Below are 23,091 nucleotides of genomic sequence, written 5' to 3' on the forward strand. Positions count from 1 at the left end.
ATAGATTTTATAATAATTGGTAAGGGAAAAGAAAAAAACCCAGTAAGTTTGCAATATTGTAAATAGTTAGATTGGTTATTCAGCGTCCAAAAATTAACTGTAAATGCTTTCACAGCAGTGCTAAATACGCACTATTCCCTTTTGTACCCTTTGCTTGACTTTATTTTACTTGTTGCACGTGTATTACTGTTATTTTCATGCAGTGAATCTGTAGACAAACTACAATTCATCTGTCTGTTCTCATTCTGTGTACTCCTCCTGTCTCCACTCGGGAGGGGTACACAGAGTGAGGGGGAAGGGGTACACAGGGGGAGAAGAGGAGGAGTGGATAGTAAGATTACAAACAAAGCATCACTCTGAGGTTAACCCACTAACTGTTGATTTTTATTTTATTTTTTCAATAATATGGGAACTGCACTATAAAAATGACCTTGTGTGCACAAGGCAATGCATGAACGTGATCAGTTTAGGTTTCCTATCACGGATGACATCCTACTGGAGCACATGAATGTCCTGTTTCTATTCCTCAATGACGGATGGCATTCGTAGGCAGGTTAAAGTACCTGATCCCCAATTGGATGCCATTGCAGTTAATGGGTTAATTACCTGAAAATAAATCAGTTAAATGGGGCTGAATTTAATTTAAATAGTATATATATTTTAAAAACTGGAAAACACCTTTAACTTTATTCTATAGTTTTTTTATTCAAGGGTTTTTTTCTGGATGGGTAGGGCTTTTTTCCTGAAACTTATTTAGGTCTAAACACAGACATTGCAATTCACACAAGGCGTCATTCTAGCACCAGAGCTTCCACAATACGGCAAAGTTAGTATCTGCCCTGTTAGCCAAGCAGTGTTTTGTATGTTGGACATCTTTACATGCGGACAGGGAAGGACGGGCACGGAGTGCAAAAGAATGCACCCGATCGCCATTTAAATAAATGACAGGTGTCACGGACACAGCTAGTGTCCGCTCCTAATGTCCGTGCCAGATTTTGAGCAGACACTAGGAGCGGACACTACCTGTCGGACACTGACGGTACTGTGAACGCCCCCTTACAGTAATTTTCTACTTTTATATGTATTCTAGGGAAAGGAGGTGATTTATAACTTTTATTTATTTTATTTTTTTATTATATATTTTTAAAGCTATTTTTTTTTTAAACTATTTTATTGGTCCCCCCCCCCTGGGGGCTTGAACCTGCAGTCATTTGATTGCAAGTCCCATAGACGGCAATACAAATCTATTTCATTCTGTATATTTCTATTGCGGAAGGTCATAGACTAGCCGCAATGGTAATATAGCAATGACAGGGCTGGGAGCCTTCAGTAGGCTCCCGGCTGTCTCCAGAACAGGTCGGCTCCTGCGATATCGCCATTCAGGAGCCGGCCTGCAACTTTACAGGTATGGGGCCAGTGGGGACTGGCCCCTGGGGGGGGGATTTTATACTCTGGGGGGAAGAGGGGGTTCCGTTTTTATGCCCGCAATTAGAATGCACGTATAGCGGAAGCCCGGATGCTATGGCAGCCACTCTGCAGCAGAGCGGCCGCCAATACAGACCCAGGACCTGCTGTAATAGAAATGCCGGGGAAGGTTAGACACCGGCACAGGTGCTGGGGCCTACGGCATTGCTACACTCCTGCCCTGCAGGAAGCCAGCAGCGGCAGGAGCGATGCTGCTATTCCGCTCCTCCGCCCCCCCCCATTCGGACTATAAGACGCATCCTTATTTTCCCCCAAAATTTGGGGGAGAAAAAGTGCATCTTATAGTCCGAAAAATACGGACTACACACACTAATTACACAGTACTTATAATAAACATAGTTCATGTATTTTACTTTGAAGCTGGTAACTTTTCCATCTCCACCCATACGTCCCCATTAGTCACTATGACGTCATTGGGTTAATAATGATAATAATAAAGCTGGGGATAAATTGTCATTGGATGAAACTTCTATCCCCCTTCTTTGGTCGGGTTAAGGACAAGGACCCTACGAAGATCCAGGGAGAGTCTGAGGCACAAGCAACGTGTCAGCGGTTGTGCACATGGGCGGGCTGTAAGCCTAGATGCTTAGGGTCTCTGCACAGACCTGCCCTTCCTCACAGCCCCCTCCTCCTGCTGACACCCTGAGCTCGCTGACGTCACATGGAGTTGCTCTCTAGCCCGTTCCGCTGTACGCAGTGGCCGCGGCTTCAGAGTCGCGGATGAGACCGCACATCGTCTGTGTGCCAAGTGAGGAAGTTGCTGAGGCGCCGAGGACAGTGTGTGCTTGCCTTGTCTCCTCAGCGGGCTCGGCATGATGAAAGAACCGCTATTACAGGGCTCTGCTGCCGTGCTGCCCGGCGCCTCTCTACAGAAAGCCTGCAAGTTCTTGGTGCTCTTCTGCGCCCTTCACCTCAGTGTTACGCTGCTCTATTATGTCTTCGGTGGGGAGACGACTTACTATACCGAACGCCGGTTATATCGGCAGAAAACCAACTCGTCTATTGGCCCCCTCGGTGCTGTCCTGGCCACTGCCACGCAGGAGCCCCCCAGCACTACCCAAGCCGTGGTGGAGCTAGCAGACTGCCCGACCACCTCTCCCCTCCTAGGTAAGTGTTGTGTGCCTTGTTGGGGTCACGTGCTTACATCTTGCGCTGTGTCTGGACCCTGTGTCCGCTCATTAGCCCTTGCTAACAGTCCTGGCATCGCCTAGCGCCGCCTACTGCACGACCCCTGGTGTGCGAATACCAGGGAACATGGAGAAACTTGTTTTACTGTCTGTTCATGGGCTGTCCTTGCTCCATCTGTGTACTATATACACTAAAGGGCATATGTGCAAGAGCTGGCTCCAAGCATAACCCTAACCCCATAGGCAGAAGAATTCCTTCTCTAGTTTTACTGTAATCTGCCACTGGACACGAAATCCTACAAAACTCCTCCGAAACATCTGGCTAGATGATACAAGTGTATAACTGTATGCCACGTTGGTCCACACTAAAGAACAGCTGCAGATACATTGATCACTGAAGGAAATGTATTTGCATCTTTCTTGTTGTGTGTGCCTGGCCTCACATCTCTGTCAGAGTCTCTGCTTTGGGATTCCATCGCGGTGACCATCAAAAATGGTAGGATAAAAGTGCTGCAAATCCAACTTTTGCAGTAGTTTTAGTTTAAAAGAACAGCCACCCGACAGATCCCATTGTAGTTAATTAAGTCCACCGGGCACCGTGGTGGCCGATATTTTAGTGGACAGTGTTTCCATTGTTCTGGTCCTCTGATTGAACAGAACAGACAGAGCAGATGTGAACCTACCATAATTTGTGTGCAATGTGTAGTACATCTTATCCAAATTTACCTCCACATGAGAATGTGATCCCGTCGCTGTCCAATATATATTTCGGGTTTTAACACTTTCCTTGTGGTGGAGTATGGTAGCGCCTTTTATTAAAAATTATGCAGCAGAAAATGTTACTCCAGATAGATCACGTCTAGAGATGAGCGAGTACTGTTCGGATCAGCCGATCCGAACAGCACACACGCATTGAAATGAATGGAAGCACCTGGTACTTCCGCTTTGACGCCGTCCATTCATTTCAATGCGTGCGTGCTGTTCGGATCGGCTGATCCAAAGAGTACTCGCTCATCTCTAATCACGTCCGCTTTCTCCATCAAAAGAAAAAGATTCAGAATAAGAAAAGAGATTTGGTAAATCACCCCTTCCACTATATGTGTACCAAGTACATTACAATGATACACAACATACCTTTGTTATGTATGTCACTTTTGTAGATTTGGAGAAAAACAACCTTATGCAAATAAGACCATTGGTTCAGTAGGGGCAGGCCTTCAGCTCCCTAGAGTACCGCTTTTGCCACTCATACCCCTTCCGCCTCCTACGTTCACATCTGCGTTGGAGTCTCTCTAGTGTAAAAAAAAAAAAAAAAAACACTAGCATTGGGTATGCTTACAGAGTTTTTACATGCTGAAAAAAATCTGGAATTAGGAAATGTTGTTCTTGTTTTGTTTTTGTTTTTTGTTCCAGCACATTGTATGGACCTGGAAACTTCATTTCAAAAAATGCTAGTGGCTGATGATGTGTTTTCTTGCAAAAAAAAAAAAAAAAAGCATCGAAAACTGCATAAAAAAAATCTTTTTTTTTTCCCAACCTCCCATTGATTACAATGGGTTTTACGATGCTGAATCTGCGAGAAAATGGGTCATGTCGCTTTTTTTTCACTATAACTGACAAAAATCTGCTCATTGAAATGAATGGAAGGCAGGTTTTTCTGTTTTTGTTTTCAGGTGGACTCCACGTTAGTTTGATGAACTTTGACCTTTGCCAGAAAAATGAACCAAATAAGTTAGTTCCCTGTAAAGATGATTTCATTTTGAATACTTCAGAGAACTTGAGAACTATCCTTCACTAATCTATTTCAATATATTGTAAAATCCCCTGACCTATCACACACTGCGTCTGACTGTTTTAAAGAGGACCTTTCATCAGATTGGGCACAGGCAGTTCTATATACTGCTGGAAAGCTGACAGTGCGCTGAATTCAGCGCACTGTCGGCTTTCCCGATCTGTGCCCCGGGTAAAGCGCTATCGGTCCCAGTACCGTAGGGCTTTACAGTCAGAAGGGCGTTTCTGACAGTTAGCTAGGGATGCCCTTCTGCCCAGCAGCGCCTATCGCGCTGTACAGTGTGAGCGGGGAGGAACGCCCCCTCCCTCTGCTCACACAGCTCGTCCATAGACGAGTATTATCAGGAGGGGAGGGGGCGTTCCTCCCCGTTCACACAGTGGAACGCCCTTCTGACTGTAAAGCGCTACAGTACCGGGACTGATAGCGCTTTACCCAGGGCACAGATCGGGAAAGCCAACAGTGCGCTGAACTCAGCGCACTGTCAGCTTTCCAGCAGTATATAGAACTGCCTGTGCCCAATCTGATGAAAGGTCCTCTTTAAGAAACAGTTGGTACCCCAGGAGGATGCTCTGTGGTGTGGAGATCTCAATCCATTTGGTGGCACTGGGCGTTGCTACTGGGTCTTCACTGTGTGAAACAGTGGAGACCTATTGATTGTGAACCCTGTATAACTCCTAAGCAGGTGCCATATTTAACCTCTTCCTGACATCCAACATAAAAGAAAAAAAAAATTCCCTCGGTACCATTGCAAATCTCCCATAGACTGCAATACAGAAAACACAAACTATTGCATCGATGTATATAGTTTTGTCACCGATCTCTCCATCATCAGGGCATATACCGGGAAAGCCGACAGTGCACTCAATTCAGTGCATTGTCTGCTTTCTAACGGTATGTAAAACCCCATGTGTTTGGGGTAGTCGAAAGTTGTCTGTGTGAACGATTGATTTCCAGGCAAATGATAAGCCTAAAAACTTATGTACATAGGCAGACTTTCATTTTCCTGTACTGTACCAAATGGCTTCTGCGTAGCCAGATAGTGGGGTGCTGTTTGGTTGTCATGGCAGCTTCTTGGCACTCCCAGGCTTGATTTTTTTTACCATAAACCATGAAAATTTGACCACCACTTTTACCTATATTACATGCCAAAATAAAAATATACTAATGCTATAGGCATCCTAATATGAAATGTCAGAGTATGTATATTATAAGGTAAACACCTTAGTGGAGAAAATCATCAAAATTGGCCCAATCACTATGTTTCTTTACCAAAAAAAGATTTCAATGAAAAGTCATCCAAATGTCACAATTTCACAAAATGGTATCAGTGAAAACTACATTTTGTCTGACCAAAAAAACCCAAAAACCTAAAAAAAAACCTCACACAGCTCCATACATGGAAATATAAATAAGTTTAAGGTATCACAATATAGTGACAAAAAACTTTCAAAGGATTTTTTTTTCAAGGGTATTAAAGGGGTTGTCCCATCACAAGGATCCTATCTATACTGCTTGTTAATGTGGATGTAAGACTTTTCCTAAATACACTGCTTCAGCAAAACTGCTTTGTTTGCCCACTATCTTACTTTATTCAATTCATTGTGGCCACAGCCCTGACTTATCTGCTCAAGTCAAGTGATGTATCTGCTGCTCTCAGGGGGGAGGGAGGAGGGGCTAAGTGCAGGGAGCGAGCCTGTGTATCTGGCTATTCCTGTGTCTACACCACGTGACCTAGCTTCCTGCTCTCAGATAGGGGAGAGGAGCTGCTTTCATTTCTGAACTCGTCTTCTGTTCTCCCAGTTATCAGGCTAGCTAATTCAATTGTGTTCATTATGGCAGAGACAGGCAGTCTCTGTATGTAACACAGAATGGAGTTGCTGCTGCCTGTACTTCATAGTCCAATATTGTGCATATAGTGTTGTTTGAGGACCTTTGATGACATCACAGGCCCTTCAGCCGCCGCATAGGATCATGCTATGCGGTGGGCGGAGCTACATGATAATTTGGGGCGGAGCTAAACAGCAGGTTGCATATGAAACCCCGCCCACCAAATGACGCAAGAAACCAGGAAGAAAGAAGATTTTACAGCAGTGAAGACTGGTGAGTATGCGACGTGGGAATACCCCTTTAAGTCTGAGCAGGCGGCTGCAGGAGTTGGTGTTAGCTGTGAGTTACAGCTCTGCTCCAGTACTCCCGATCAGAGTACTTGGCTCTGATAGGTGGTTTTAACCCCTTAAATGTTCCATTGCAATAATTCCCCCATTGATAACCTCAACCTTCCCACAGTGAGATCAGAGGGTATCGATATGTTTTTTTTGTTTGTTTGTTTGTTTTCCAGCAGCTTTTCCAGCAGCTTGTGGTCTGCCAGTGACCCTTGGCTGCAAGGACCCTCAATGCCTGACTAATGCTGCTGCGATGAGAACAAGTCAGCCTATGCAATACATCTGGATTGTATGTCATCGGTTCAGGTCCCCTAGTGAGACATGAAGAAAAGTATGTTTAAAAAATTTTTTACCATATTTTTCCTACTAAAAGACCCACTTTTCACCCAAATTTGTGCAGAAAATTGGGGGTGCTTCTTATAGTATGAATGCATCGCCCCACTCCTGCTGCTGCTGGCTTCCTGCAATGGTGCTGGCCCTGGGCTTTGAGGACAGGGTGTCTCTGCAGCGTGAACCCATCCTGGCCCTGCAAAAAATGGAAGCCCTATGCATCTCCGTGCAGCTGCAGAGCCACCTGTCAATGTGATTTTGCAGCTGTTGCAAAATTACAGCTCACATATAGTATTACCATATTTTTTTGCTTCAAATTTTTTTCTCCTCTAAAACCTAGGTGAGTCTTATGGTGTGGTGAGTTTTATAGTCTGAAAAATATGGTAAATGAATAAAGCACGTGACCAGACTTTATATTCGGGTCGGCTTATACTCGAGCATATACGGTACTTAAAGAGGACCTTTCACTATATCTGGGCACATGCAGTGTTATATACTGCCGGAAAGCTGACAGTACGCTGAGTTCAGCGCACTGTCGGCTTTCCCGATCTGTGCCCGGTGTGAAGAGCTTACGGTCCGGTACCGTAGCTCTTCTATGGTCAGAAGGGCGTTTCTGACACTCAGTCAGAGACGTCCTTCTTCACAGCACAGCCAATCGTGCTGTGCTGTGGAGCCGGGAGGAATGCCCCCTCCCGCTCCTGATAATGCTCGTCTATGGACGAATACTGTGAACTACATTAAAGGGGCTCTATCAGCAAAATTGTGCTGTATGAGCCCCACATATGCGTGACTAGCCTTTAAAAAGGCTATTCAGGCACCGCTAATGTTATTTTAACCCCTCCCCCGTTTTAAAATAAAACCATAAAAACGTATATGTAAAGTATACTTATTGTGCATGCTTGGCAGTGATCCACAGTCCAACGTCATCTTCTGGCATGCCTACCTCTTCTTTCTTCTTCTTTCGGCGACGCCGTCCGATCCTGGCTCTTGCCTGGCTTTATCGTCCTCTTCTTCCGGTGATTCAAATCCGATTAGTTGAAATTCGGTGCGTGCGCAGTAGCGCTCCCTCCGGAGCTACTGCGCACGCTCCGGCGCCATTTTTCTCAATGGCAGTGCGCACGCGCCGGATTTGAACCAATCTGACTTGAACCGCCGGAAGAAGACGACGACGAAACTGGGGAAGATCCAGGACTGGAGGGCATCACCGAAAGAAGAAGAGATAGGTATGATTTACATATATGCTTTCATAGTTTTATTTTAAAACGGGGGGGGGGGTAAAATAACATTAGCGGTGCCTGAATAGCCTTTTTAAAGGCTATTCACACATATGTGGGGCTCATACAGCATAATTTTGCTGATAGAGCCCCCTTAAAAACATAAGGACATATAGCAGAATTATCTAAAGGGTATAGATAAAACACAGAACCTTTAGACTTCCTTAGATAAACAGACAAAGGATTAAGCTGATATCATTAAAGGGGTATTCCCACGTCGCATACTCATCAGTCTTCGTTGCTGTAAATTCTTCTTTCTTCCGGCTTTGTTGCGTAATTGGTGGGCGGAGTTACATATGCAAAGCCAGCGGCAAGATGCGCTGGCCCTGTGTGCACGCTCATAGACCAGTCTAGCCTTCACAATGCGAATACAGACCCGGCATCCGCCTCTCTGTTACAGCGGATGCCGGGTCTGTATTGGCGGCCCCTTCCCCCCCCCCCCCCAAAGGGTAAACTACACACCCCCCCCCCCCCAGGCTCGCTCCCGTGCACTTAGCTCCTCCTCCCTCCCCCCTGAGAGCAGGCTGATACATCACTTGACTTATGACCAGATAAGAAAAAATGAATAAAGTGATATAGTGGACAAACACAGCAGTTTTGCTGAAGCAATGTATTTAGGAAAAGTCTTACATTCACATTAACAAGCAGTATAGATAGGATCCTTGTGATGGGACAACCCCTTTAACTTACAAACCAGAAACACAATTTTTACTCCTGCGTACATTCACTAATCCGTAACACACTGAAAAAGTCTAGCACAAAAGCCTTTCTAAACAAACCCAGCTTAAAACTACACAAACCTGATCTAATACATACCATAACCTTTTTAACAAATCGGTATACTATCTACACTGATACCATCTCTTGTAACCTTTCCAGACTTGCTTAACAAGATTACATCCTGGAGAATAGATTTGCATATTTTTTACCAAGATAAAAACTAAGAAATGATCCACCTCCACCTAAACGGAGAAAAAAATGAAATCCCTGACAGTTTTAGAAATTGAAGAATGAGAGATTCCTGTTGATAGCCAAGAGATGGATCAATATTTAAACAATCAACATGAAAAGAATTGTAAAATAATAACCAGCTCCATATAGTCAGCCCGTGTTTTCGGAGCTAATGTTTAACATACTGTGAAATTCCATCCATGTTCTGTCCCATAAGTGCTGCGGATACACAATACCTTCCACTGCCGCCTCTGGTGCCAGTTCTCGAAACTTCTCTGACTGGAAACGAGATAATCATCAGCAGTGGTGTTAGTCCTTCCTTCAAAGTAACAGGCTTTCAACCAGATATTATAATTCAGACAGCCTAGCACTAAATATCTCAATAAATTAACTACTAAATCAGATTTTGATGAAAGGGTATTAATTGCAACTACTACCCCTTTGTTGTCAGTGTGCAAAAGGATTCTCTTTCCAGCAAATAATCTTCCCGAGATAACCACAGAAACTACTATGGGGAATGATTCTAAAATAACAATATTTTTATTAATTCCATTGTCAACCCATGACTGGGGCCATTTCTCACCATTAAAGGGGTTGTCCCATCACAAGGATCCTATCTATACTGCTTGTTAATGTGGATGTAAGACTTTTCCTAAATACATTGCTTCAGCAAAACTGCTTTGTTTGTCCACTATATTACTCTATTCATTTCTTTGTTGACACATCCCTTGACTTATCTGGTCAAAAGTCAAGTGATGTATCTGCCTGCTCTCAGGGGGGAGGGAGGAGGGGCTAAGTGCACGGGAGCGAGCCTGGGGGGGGGATAGTTTACCCTTTGGGGGGAAGGGGCCGCCAATACAGACCCGGCAATCGCTGTAATAGGCGGATGCCGGGGAGGGTTAGGCGCCGGCACATGTGCCTGCAACATCGTTACGCTCCTGCCCTGCATGAAGCCAGCAGCGGCAGGAGCGATGCTGCTATTCCGGAGGGGGGGGGGGGGCGGAGGAGCGGAGTAGCAGCATCGCTCCTGCCGCTGCTGGCTTCATGCAGGGCAGGAGCGTAGCGATGTCTCAGACACCTGTGCCGGCGTCTAACCCTCCCCGGGATCCGCCTCTCTATTACAGCGGATGCCGGGTCTGTATTGGCATTGTGAAGGCTAGACTGGTCTCACCATCTGTGAGCGCACACGCAGGGCCAGCGGCATCTCGCCGCTGGCTTTGCATATGTAACCCCGCCCACCAATGACTCAACAAAGCAGGAAGACAGAAGATTTTACAGCAACGAAGACTGGTGAGTATGCGACGTGGGAATACCCCTTTAAAATAGGCTCCATATCAATGCTAGCAGCAGCATCAATATATAAATTGAAGAATGCTGATGAAATCAAATCTGACTGCCGGCAGGTGAAAGCGTTAGATTTAGATAAGAATTGTAACCAGAGGCTTAAATCTGCTTTAAAAGTTCTACTCAATCTAATATGAGTGCCAGGTGATTTTAAGCCCTTGGTTGCAAAATATAATCTCTTAGAAAAAACTCTAAAAACGGGGTAGTAATGACTGCACCTATTTCTATGTGGTTTTGTTGTTGACGCTGGGTTCACACCAGCATTCGGGTCTCCGTATCAGGTTTCCGTCTTCTGCCAGCAGAATACGGAAACCTGTCAGACAGTGTCCGTCCGTGAGCACCGGTGAGCGTTTTATGCTCTCCGCGGCAAAACCGTTTTTTTTTTAAACCGGACACAAAGTCCTGCATGTCCGACTCTGTGTCCAGTTAAAAAAAAACCAAAAAAAACCTTTCACCGTGGCGAACGTAAAACGCTCACCGGCGCTCACGCCGGACACTTTTCAAACCCATTCAAGTGAAAGGGTTTGAAAAAAAGACAGGTTTCCCTCTGCTGCCCAGTTTTGTGCAGGAAACAGAAACCTACAAAACGGAGACCCCGGGCGCAGATGTGAACGAGCCCTTAGCTAACATTAGAACTAAAAGGCATCTAATTTTGTCTAAAGCTCTCTTTATATAATCTAAATTTCATTTTGTCTGAAACAATAACCATACCTAGGAGCTGTAAAGATCTACAGGGATAAAACAGTCTTCTCTACTGCTAGGGAAATACCGAATAACAGAAATTTCTAAAAACTTATTCAACATTAATCTAAAACTATCATAATCGCCCTTACCAATAAACAAAAAAAATCATCTAAATAGTGAAGAACTTTACCACTGTTCTCCTCATACTCAATAACCCAATGTAAAAAAAACAGGAAAATGCCTCGAAATAATGACAAGAAAACGAAAATCCCATAGGTAAACATTTGTCAAAATAGAATTCCTTATTAAATTGAAAACTAAGTGAAAACCAAGTGAATTAAAACTATAAGGATATGTTCATACCATAAGGATATGAAGTTTTTTGCAGGCGGATTCCGCATCAATATGGCTCCCATTGACTTGCAGAAAAAAAGTCCTAACTTGCTGAGGTTCGAGACATGCTCCTGTTGAGGCCCATTCATTCTGACCTAATCAGGTGTGGGATGCCGCGACAAAAAACCACACGGAGGAAAACTTTTTTTGCTGTGTGAACTAGCCTTAGGGTGGACAGGGAGAAGCCTGAATGCTGATTTAATATCCACCTCTGCAAGCATAGCTCCTTGCCCGAACAATCTCAATAATGCTAATATATCTTCAAAAGATGCGGAATTAACGGATGCCTCAGATTGACCCACCATGTCATTCAGCAATGTCCACTTTGGCTGTGACAAATGGTGTATGAGCCTGAAGTCATCCGCTTCTTTTTTAGGAACTATACCCAAGGAAGATAAGTGAAATTATCAAATGGTAGAAAATAAAAAGGACCAGATATTCTACCACAATCCAGTTCCTTCTGTAATTTGATTGAAACAATATTGCAATGAAAAGCTACTTTTTGTGCGATCTCCTTGGGAGCTGCTTTTGGATATAGACTGCTGACTCCTCGTTTTTGGAATAAAGTTGGTGGGCTGTTTCATCCTTCCTCACTTAAGAACCTCTCCCTGATGTACTGTAATGTATGAGTCATTAAGTTTCCTTTTTCCTTTTAACTCTTGAGCAATGTCTTGCTGGTCCTTTCTTAGGTCATTGATTGGTATGAGGGATAGATCCCTTAATGGCATTTTGTTTAGAAACCTTTCCTCACAGTCCTGACTGGTGGGGGAATGTGTACCATGCAGAAAGTATTCAAATGACTTGACTCCAGCTATATCAAAGACACCTTTCTAAAGCCAATGTGTCCGCCTGTCCCTTATTGCTACAGAATACGGTTACTGGGTGGCTAGATGTTGTGCCTTAAACTGCGCTCATTGGGGGGCTAAAGTGGTGTATAGGTTGGCTGGTATAAGCTGCTTTGCATATTGTTCCCTATGGAGCTTTGCCTAAAAAAATGTCCCCATACACTGCGTCTAATTAATTTAATTTATTAAACCGTATAGCCCCCCGCCTTGAGCTGAATCTAAGACCTCTCAGCCAGACATTTAGTAACCTTACGTTGCACTGATGAGAGGAAAGCAACCTAAAAAGTGCCGACGCATGGATTTGACTGGTATGAGCTAATTTCTAAACTACCCTGATTAGTAATTGGCATCCTTTGTTTTATCATTACAGCAAGTCCATATAAGTAACACTATTGCCTTGGGACATTGACATTTGAGCACCACATTTGTTTAGCCACCTCACATTCATTTAGAAAGCGATATTCCAAAATTAGTTATAAAAGCTCAAAGCACCCAAGTCATTAAAGAGTTAATTTAGCCCAGCCTTTGCTGTCAGTGGAGATGTTAAATGATTAAAACTTTAAAAACAAAAATCTACATTTATTAGTGATGGGACTTGCAGATGCATAGTGGATGAAACTTAAACAGTAAGTGAAAGCAGATATTTCCGGGCTCTGCGATCTACACAAGTAACCTCAGAAACCACTTTGTGTCAACTGATGGGAAAATTAGAAGTACTGTATATTCTGTCTATGTAAAGGTGAAAACTGGCGGCCTAGTGTCTATAATTCTCAGCTGTCCCTCACCTAGTCAGTGGAGACTAGCTGTTATCATGTGTCAAATAGCCCATGGAGAAAATAGTAGACGCTGTTGGTTAAACCACTTAGCATAGGGACATTATAGAGAAATAATGAGGATTATTGGTATGAATAAAGTACTTGGGATGTGATTGAATGTACTATTTCCTGCAGCACTATGTCCATGAACCTGTTCTTCCCCCTCCACATGTGAGCAACATGTAATCTGATCTCTCTTGCCTGCTTTGCCTCCCAAGAAAATCATGACAGATTTTGAGAGCCAGACTGTAGAAATGTTGAATTTTTTTTTATTATATATCTACAAAAATGTATAACTTTTAATTGTCTAGAGCAGGGGTCTCAAACTCGCGGCCCGCGGGCCGCATGCGGCGCCCCGAACAATTTTGTGCGGCCCGCACAAGCCTAGGGACGCCGGATCCGAGTTGAATACATTGCGAGATGATTATATCCACTAGCCGCTACGTTCCGGCTAGTGGACGTATAGGCGCGATGTGATGACGTCACATCATCACATCGCGCCTACAGGTCTATTAGTGAAACTGCAGAGCGCGGCGGGGGAGCTTTGGATGGTGAGTATAAGTGTTTTTTGTGTGTTAAAGAGGACCTTTCACCATTTTGCCCACATGCAGTTCTATATACTGCCGGAAAGCTGGTAGTGCTCTGAGTTCAGCACACTGTCGGCTTTCCCGATGTGGGCCCAGTGTGAAGAGCTTACGGTCCGGTACCGTAGCTCTTCTATGGTCAGAAGGGCGTTTCTGACAGTTAGCCAGAGACGTCCTTCTTCACAGCACAGCCAATCGCGCTGTGCTGTGAGAGCCGGGAGGAACTCCCCCCTCCCTCCCTGTTAAGAAGGACGTCTCTGGCTGAGTGTCAGAAACGCCCTTCTGACCATAGAAGAGCTACGGTACCGGACCGTAAGCTCTTCACACTGGGCCCACATCGGGAAAACCGACAGTGTGCTGAACTCAGCGCACTGTCAGCTTTCCGGCAGTATATAGAACTGCCTGTGGGCAAAATGGTGAAAGGTCCTCTTTAAACATTGAGGTGGAATGAAGGGGCTCATGACACTGGGGGCAGACAAAGGGAGGGGGGAGAATGGCATGACACTGGGGCAGAAATGGAGGGACATGAATCTGGGGGCAGAGATGGAGGGGACATGAATCTGGGGGCAGAGATGGAGGGGACATGAATCTGGGGGCAGAGATGGAGGGGACATGAATCTGGGGGCAGAGATGGAGGGGACATGAATCTGGGGGCAGAGAAGGAGGGGACATGAATCTGGGGGCAGAGATGGAGGGGACATGAATCTGGGGGCAGAGATGGAGGGGACATGAATCTGGGGGCAGAGATGGAGGGGACATGAATCTGGGGGCAGAGATGGAGGGGACATGAATCTGGGGGCAGAGATGGAGGGGACATGAATCTGGGGGCAGAGATGGAGGGGACATGAATCTGGGGGCAGAGATGGAGGGGACATGAATCTGGGGGCAGAGATGGAGGGGACATGAATCTGGGGGCAGAGATGGAGGGGACATGAATCTGGGGGAAGAGATGGAGGGACATGAATCTGGGGGCAGAGATGCAGGGGACATGAATCTGGGGGCAGAGATGGAGGGGACATGAATCTGGGGGCAGATATGGAGGGGACATGAATCTGGGGGCAGAGATGGAGGGGACATGAATCTGGGGGCAGAGATGGAGGGGACATGAATCTGGGGGCAGAGATGGAGGGACATGAATCTGGGGGCAGAGATGGAGGGACATGAATCTGGGGGCAGAGATGGGGGGACATGAATCTGGGGGCAGAGATGGGGGGACATGAATCTGGGGGCAGAGATGGAGGGACATGAATCTGGGGGCAGATGAAGGGTGTATATGTAACTGGGAAAGATGGAGGGGGGACATATAGTTTACAGGTGACTGTAGGAGGATTATACAGTGTGGGGGCACATGAAAAATGAATGGGCGGAGTCAACATAAAAGTGGGTGGAGCTAAATTTGCCGCGGTGCGGCCCGCTGACTGGCTGGGATCTTGCTCTGCGGCCCACATGCTGAGTTGAGTTTGAGACCCCTGGTCTAGAGGATGAGGGTGAAGAAAAAAACTTACCAACACGCAATCCTGAAAAACCAAAGAAAAGGTAACACTCAATGTAGAAAAATATCACAAAGTTTATTAGTTAATCCAATAATTTTACATATACTGTATATATGTTAGCACAAAAAACTGGAAAAACTTATTGACTGGAGTATAAGCCTAGGGGGGAAAATGCAGCAGCTACTGGAAAATTTCAAAAATTAACATAGATACTGTCAGGGTCTGGGGTTGCTAGGTGGGGTGGCATAGACACACAAGTCCAGTTTCTTTAGTCCAAAACAAAGGCAGAGTTTATTTTTCACTCAAAAAGGTAGTGCAGCAACAAAAGGAAACAATACAAAAATAAATACCTGCCCGGTTAGGCTCTAACTAAACATAGAATAGGTTACCTCACCTAGAATAACAGAAATCCAAAAGCCAGTAGAATCACTCAGGACACAGCTCCAAAAATATGACCTCTTTCTTTGGCTCTCCAGCCAAACTCTGCCCAAAGTCTGCTGCTGGAGCTGGCTTCTTAAAGGGATTCTACCATTAAACTACCTTTTTTTCTAATGAACACGTCGGAATAGCCTTAAGAAAGACTATTCATGTCCTACCTTTAGACGTGGTCTCTGCCGCGCCGTTCCGTAGAAATACCGGTTTTAACTGGTATGCAAATGAGCTCTCCACAGCAGCAGCAATGAGGGCGGGCCCCAGGGCTGAAACACCGATGAGCGTGTCCCCATTGCTGCCCAGAGCTCTTTCCTGCGCCACCTTCTTCTGCAGCAACTCCGCCTCTTCTGGCTTGTCTTGCTCTTGTAGTTCTATACAGGAGCCGGCCAGCGGCCATTTTTGGGTAGCCTCTCTATGCTCCTGTATAGAACTACAAGAGCAAGAGAAGCCAGAAGAGGCGGAGTTGCTGCAGAAGAAGGTGGCGCAGGAAAGAGCTCTGGGCAGCAATGGGGACGCGCTCATTGGTGTTTCAGCCCTGGGGCCCGCCCTCATTGCTGCTGCTGTGGAGAGCTCATTTGCATACCGGTTAAAACCGGTATTTCTACGGAACAGCGCGGCGGAGACCACGTCTAAAGGTAGAAGACAAATAGCCTTTTTTAAGGCTATTCCAACGTGGTATTTAGAAAAAAAAAGTAGTTTAATGGTAAATCCCTTTAAGCTCCCTTGATGAGCAGACTCTCTGCAGCTGAGTCACTGCTGGAACATCCCCAAAATGTGGATTGGAGGCGGGTGGAATGACAGGTCCCACTACCAAACTACCTGTCATTCTTAAAAATCCAGCCCAGTACTGAGCATTTACCAAAATGCTCAGCAGACGAAAGTTGTCTACTGAGAACAAACATTCCTGGAGTTTTCTCATCTCACCCACCTTACTAGTCTGGGTGAGATGTACACCCCCTCCATTACCTGACCAGCCATCGGCTTACAATACCAATAAAATTACATTAACTAATCACCGATCTTTACATTAAAAATGAATTGATAGGGCTGCAAATGCAGACACATATAGGACACGTATAGGACACATATAGGACCTGCTCCATAAGTTGCAGTTCTTCAATTTGGCCCGGACACACAGCCGCAAAAGCGACAGCACTTATGTGTACAGACCCATTGAAATGTAATAGTCCATAATTTTATCCACCATTGCAGATAAAGTCTGGTCATGTGTATTACTTTAGTAACTCCATGTGCCTCCTAGTAATAGCAGTTAACCCCATCATGTCCCTCACATTAACCCCCTGTGTGCCTCACATAAGGGTTACTGATATGTGAGAGACATGGAGGTAATAATTATTACATTAAACATTATTAAGGCACTTTATTATTACCTTCATATGTCTCACATATTAGAAACCCTTATATGGGGCACACAGGATTTAATATGAGGGACATGATGGGGTTAACTGTTATTAATGTGAGGCACATGGAGTTACTGAAACTAAGTTAATAACCCCAAATGCCTGACATTACTAGGAATTGTATCCCCAGTATGTAGGTTTTTACTGTCCGCTTGAAAACTCGGACATCTTTGGGAACGGACAGTTAAGGACAGGCGCGGACTGTAAAAGAACGCACCCGATATCCATTTAAATCAATGCAAAATGTCACAGACACAGCTAGTGTCCGATTCTAGCTGTCGGACACGGACAGTAGTGTGAACGCTCCCTTATACTCGATCATATACGTAATAATTGGACAAACAGACAGAGAGTACTATTACCACACAAAGGAAGTACAATAAGTCAGCTAGATGGTAAACAGAAACCCCCAGTCGACTGCAGCTCAGAAGGATAAATAGTAAATAATGCAGATTATACGGTAGTGGATCAAACAACATTTCATTGTATCATACCACACATTAATAAATAACCAATATTCAAACTTTGATTTGTTCAACCCAGTACTAATTTTATATACATACATCAAAGTTGTTATAGAAAAAATGTCTGACCCAAATATCAAGCACATACAATGTGTGCATTACGCCCAAATATCTGTGTAAAGTACAGAAAAGTGCATGTGCAAAGGTTCAAATGACATTACAAACCCCAAAGTGTAAAAACAATGTTCAAGCAATATTGAAGCTCAGCAAAATACCACACCAAGAGTATATAAACATGCTCTTGTATTCTAGACAATAAATGGGCTGGGATGGCAAATGCCATAACCTAACACTGACCTGACAAACAGTAATCACCAAACCATTTTTTTTTTCAACAATTTGCCTCCCCCAAACATTTGAAATAAAAGCAAACACCAGCTCTGTATACGGAAATGTAAAAAAAAAAATAAGGAAGTCAGAACTATGACATCAGATTTTTTTTCATATGTGATTTTCAGTGCTACCTTTTCCCTAGATCAGATATAAAAACAAACTATGTTAACACATGGGCATTTTCGGACACATTTTAAAACTATTTGACTATATGCTGTAGTGGGAAAAAAAAATCAAAAGAGCTGAACCAACGGTTTTTCACTTTTTTTTTTTTTTTGCTTCCCATAAAAAAGCAATCTAAACATCACATTCCCAAAATGGTATGTCTGTCTGTCTATCTATCTATCTATCTATCTATCTATCTATCTATCTATCTATCTATCTATCTATAACCTTGTAAAATAGACTTGTTATGCAGCCCTGAAAATATGGTCAAAATATGGTGACTGAGAATTTTATTTGTTTTTAAAGTGTTAAAATGTAACACAAATTGTACTGAGCCACAGAATACAGGTAATGTGTATTTTGGCTGCACAGTGAATGCAATAAAAATTAAGCCTGTAAGAAAGTTGTTCAAATGCAGTGTTTCTTCTACTTTCACCCCATAAAAAAAAAAAAAAAAAATTCCCCATATCACAATGAGGATCACGATTTTCCATTAGTCCCCCATCCACCCACAATGACACTGGTCAATGACTCCCTGTGAAATCAGGAGAAAAGGGTAGGGTTGGTTCTTGGGTGGGGCGATTGTTCTGATCAGGTGATTGGGGGATCATAAGCATGTCAGATCCACCATGATGAATCTGCCAGAGTAAAGAAGGGAAATTTAACTGCCCAGATAACTTCTTTAGGCTAAGGCACCACAAGCCGGAAAAGGCCGTGCTAAAGCACTGCAGGAATAATTGCGGCGGGAACGCATTGTGGTTCTTTCCGCAGCGCTTTGAACAGAAAGTTCAGAGTTTTCCTCCAAACTTTCTGGACCCATTACATCTACGGGAAAGCCGCCGGCATTTCCATAGATATAATTAACATGCAGCGATTTCCAAAATTGCATCGGTTTTGGAAATATCAGCGTGTTCATGCTGTGGATATTAACACAAAGTGGGCATGGGATTCGCAAGATACTTTGCAGATACTGTAAAACGCCACAATTTTTCCCGCGGCGTCTACAGCCCTTGGGGACCCGGCCCTTAGGCTAAGGCCGCACGTGGCAGAATCGCAGCTTTCTTTGTTGCAGATTTTGTTGCGTTTTTTTTTTGAGCCAAAGCCAAGAGTGGCTGCAAAAGGAATGGGAAACATGTAGTAAATAGAAATGAGCGAGTAGTATTTGATGGAATACCTCCACATCTTAGGTTTCCGTGTAAGAGGCTGAACACCAAGGGGTTTAAACGCATCGAATATTCGATGCGCGTAACCTCTTGGTGTTCGGCCACTTAGACAAAAACCTATGGCGGTGAGGTATTCGATCGAATACTACTCGCTCATCTCTAGTAGGAAATTCTTACACTTCTACTTTTTGATTAATCCACTACTGACTTTGGCTCAAAAACAGCAACAAAATCTGCAACAAAAAAGCTGCGTTTCCGCTACGTTGGGCCTTAGCCTTAGTAAAATAGAGTAACTGTTTTGTGAACTGAAAAATAAATTCAAAGAGAACATTGTGTCAGAACAGTCTTCTCCACCCTCACTTCCTCTTTTCACTCAGGAAATGAGTGCGTTTGCTACGTTCATGTGAACAGGAAGTACTTGTCTCTTTTGTATGATAGGAATAAATTGGAAGGAATTATCACCAAAAAGGATCGTAAAATATTAACATTTTTACATGCTAAATAAATCCAGGTTTTTTTGTAATAGCTTATTTTCTTTTTTCTGACAGTTTTGTACCAGATTCATTTACTTTATTGCGTCCTAAAATCTGATGCTACTTACAAACCATAAGCTAATTTTCCATTGTCTAACGTTGATATAGTACTATGCTTTTTCTTCAGTCTGCAATTCTTGAATCCACAAAGATGTCTTGCACTTTTTCTGCAATGTTAGAGTAAGTTCACACGTGGTTTTTTGGTACGGAACCTGAGGTGGACCAAAAAATGGGTAGCACTCTCCTCCAGATTAGGCCCAATGAATTGGCCTAGTCGGGAGGAGGACGTGTCTTCAGGCCAAATCGCGCGGCAAATCAGCCTGAATGAGCATCTCGCTTTTTGACCGGCTCCCATTGATTTCAATGGGAGCTGTCTTTTTGGTCAGGATTTTGAGGCGGATTCGGCCTCAAAATCCTGACCAAAAAACCCAGTCTGAACTTACCCTTAGGCTAGATGTGCTGTGCTTTTTTTCCCACTATAGAAATGTATGCAGTTTTTAATTCCAGTTGTAAATGGCATTTAATCCAGTAATCCACAGGTTTTCAAGTTAATGAATATTATCATACTTGTGAAACACATAGTAATGTGCTAGGCTAAAAACATCAGATAAAAACTGCTTGCAGTTTTTCATTTAAAAAAAAAAAAAGTGTAAACCCAATCTTGGACTACATGTATAAAACCATGTGCTTTGTTTTTCACAGCTAGCACGCTGACCATTAGTTTCTATGATCACATATACAAATCCTTCTATGCAACAGTGAACAAAACTCAGAACAGGACCTATATCTTTCGGTTTTTCGGCCCAGGATCACTGAGAGCAGGGAATGGGACCTTGGAGGCTTGTGTGGCACACGATTATCATTCATGTGGTGTTTAATCATGACCCAGCAACATGCATAAGATTTACTAGATTTGCCTATGCCACCGGTGTTAAGCAAGTTCAGGCGGGTTCACATCTGCGCCCCGGTCTCCACTTTTAGGTTTCTGTCTTCTGCTCGAGAAACTGGACAGAAGACGGAAACCGGCAGTCACTTTTCAAACCCATTCATTTGACTGTGTTTGCAAGGTGTCCGCCCGTGAGCGCCTGTGAGCGTTTTGTGGTCTCCGCAGCGAAACTTTTTTTTTTTTTTTAACCATACACAAAGTCTGGCATGTCCGACTTCTTGCTGTGTGCCCATGTATCAGTTTACATCCACATATACAACTTTTATGTACCCAGGTTATTCCACATAATAATTTTAGGCCTGCATTTCTGATAACGCAAAGTGAGCACAACATATTGGGCACTGAAATGGCATTTTTTTTCTATAAAAGTCCATTTTGATTTTGTACATTAATTTTTGGGAAGCACCATTAGGCTCAGAAAGATAATACCCCTTGAGAAATTCCTGGAGGGGTGTAGTTTCTAAAATGGGGTCACTTTTGGGGGGTGTCCATTGTATTGGTTCTTTAGGGGCTTTGCAAATGTGACATGGCAATTAAAAATCTTTCCATTCTGAGCCCTACCATGCACCCATACAGCAGTTTATTACCACATTTGTGGCATTCCTGTGTTCAGGAGAAATTGTGTAACAAACCTTGTGGAGCTTTTTCTACTTTATCAACTTGTGAAAATGAACACTTGTATTAAAACACTAATTTTTCATTTCCATGTCCCAATGTTAATAAAATCTGTGAAACAGCTGTGGGGTCAAAAGTCTCACTATACCACTTGATAAACCATGTGAGGGGTGTAGTTTCCACAATGGGGTCACTTTTGGGAGGTTTCCATTGTATTGGTGCTCTAGGGGCTCAGCAAATGACACATGGCACCTGAAAACTCTTCCATCAAAATCTGTTAATCTACTTTTCAAGTGTCTCTTCTTCTGCTCCGTGCACTGCCGTGTGCATAAACATCAGTTTACACCCACATGTGGGGTATTTGTGCTCGGGAGAAATTGTATAATAAACTGTGAGATGCATTTTCTCCTTTAACTCCTTGTGAATGTGGTAATTTTAGGGATAAATGCATGTATTATTGAAAATAAAATGAAATGTCTAAATTTCACCTTCATATTGTTTTCATTACTGTGAAATGCTTAAAGAGGACCTTTCATCAGATTGGGCACAGGCAGTTTTATACACTGCTGGAAAGCCGACAGTGCGCTGAATTTAGCGCACTGTCGCCTTTCCCGATCTGTGTACCGGGTGAAGAGCTATCGGTACCGTAGCTCTTCACAGTCAGAAGGGCATTCCTGACAGTCTATCAGGAACGTCCTTCTTCACAGCAGCGCCTATAGCGCTGTTCTGTGCGAGCGGGGAGGAACGCCTCCTCCCCTCCTGATAATACGCGTCAGCTTTCGAGCAGTATATAAAACTGCCTGTGCCCAAACCCATGAAAGGTCCTCTTTAAAGAGTTAACGAGCTTCCCAAATGCTTGTAAAGTGACACCTGACAGTTAAAAAAAAAAAAAAAAAAAAAAGTCCTGGTCCTTAAGGGACTTTTAGGCTGTGTCCCTAAGTGAGTTAAGTGATTTTTTTTTTTTTTTTTTTTGCCTCTTACATATTTGAATTTATAGGGAAAAGTAAATTACAATTGTAAGTTACAAATGTGGTTTTGCATTTTAGTGGGCCCATTAAGGATAGAGTTTTCAGTATCGGTGGATCTAGAACAAGTGAGGAGGACCAACCCAAATGTAATGGAAGGTGGTCGATACAAACCAAAGGACTGCAAGGCACTGCAGAAAGTAGCCCTTATTATACCATTTCGAAAACGTGATGAACATCTCAAGTACTGGCTTCATTACCTGCATCCCATTTTGCAGAGGCAGCAACTCGACTATGGTGTCTATGTCATAAATCAGGTAGGTCTTTTAATGTTGTTTATCTTCGTTGTATCAACCTGGCAAATCCTATATTATCCTTGGATTAAAAAGAAGTAATGAACAATACGGCCTGTTGGTGTTACTTCTTCATCGTGCATAAAATACATGCTAAAGATCTCAAGAGGGCATGCAAGGGAATTTTGGTCTCCAACAGCCTAGCAGATTTTGTACAGTTTACGCCAGAAGTTGGCATAAGTTATAGTGCAAATGTACACCAGCTCTTATTAGTGTAGTATTGAGTTTCCGGTGCATGGAGTGCATGCGATGCACCTAATTAATTCATATTCTTCTTACTGACACACATCTTTTCCCTGGTGCCCAATGGATTTTGACTGATGTTTGAAATTCTAGTCTTAATAAATCTTCTCCTTTTTGTT

The 23,091-nt window shown here is 43.7% G+C and overlaps 1 protein-coding gene across 1 annotated transcript in view; it reads left to right on the forward strand.

Moving 5' to 3' along the window:
* Positions 1–2,197: 2,197 nt before the first annotated feature.
* B4GALT1 (beta-1,4-galactosyltransferase 1) overlaps positions 2,198–23,091 on the forward strand; it is a 50,476-nt gene continuing 29,582 nt past the window's right edge. The window contains exons 1-2 of the mRNA XM_075283649.1: positions 2,198–2,592; positions 22,458–22,693. Of these exons, the coding sequence (XP_075139750.1) occupies positions 2,298–2,592; positions 22,458–22,693 (531 nt within the window). The 5' untranslated portion in view covers positions 2,198–2,297. The remainder of the gene's footprint in view (positions 2,593–22,457; positions 22,694–23,091) is intronic.

This window comes from Leptodactylus fuscus, chromosome 1 (assembly GCF_031893055.1).
Source record: "Leptodactylus fuscus isolate aLepFus1 chromosome 1, aLepFus1.hap2, whole genome shotgun sequence".
NCBI classification, from domain to species: domain Eukaryota; kingdom Metazoa; phylum Chordata; class Amphibia; order Anura; family Leptodactylidae; genus Leptodactylus; species Leptodactylus fuscus.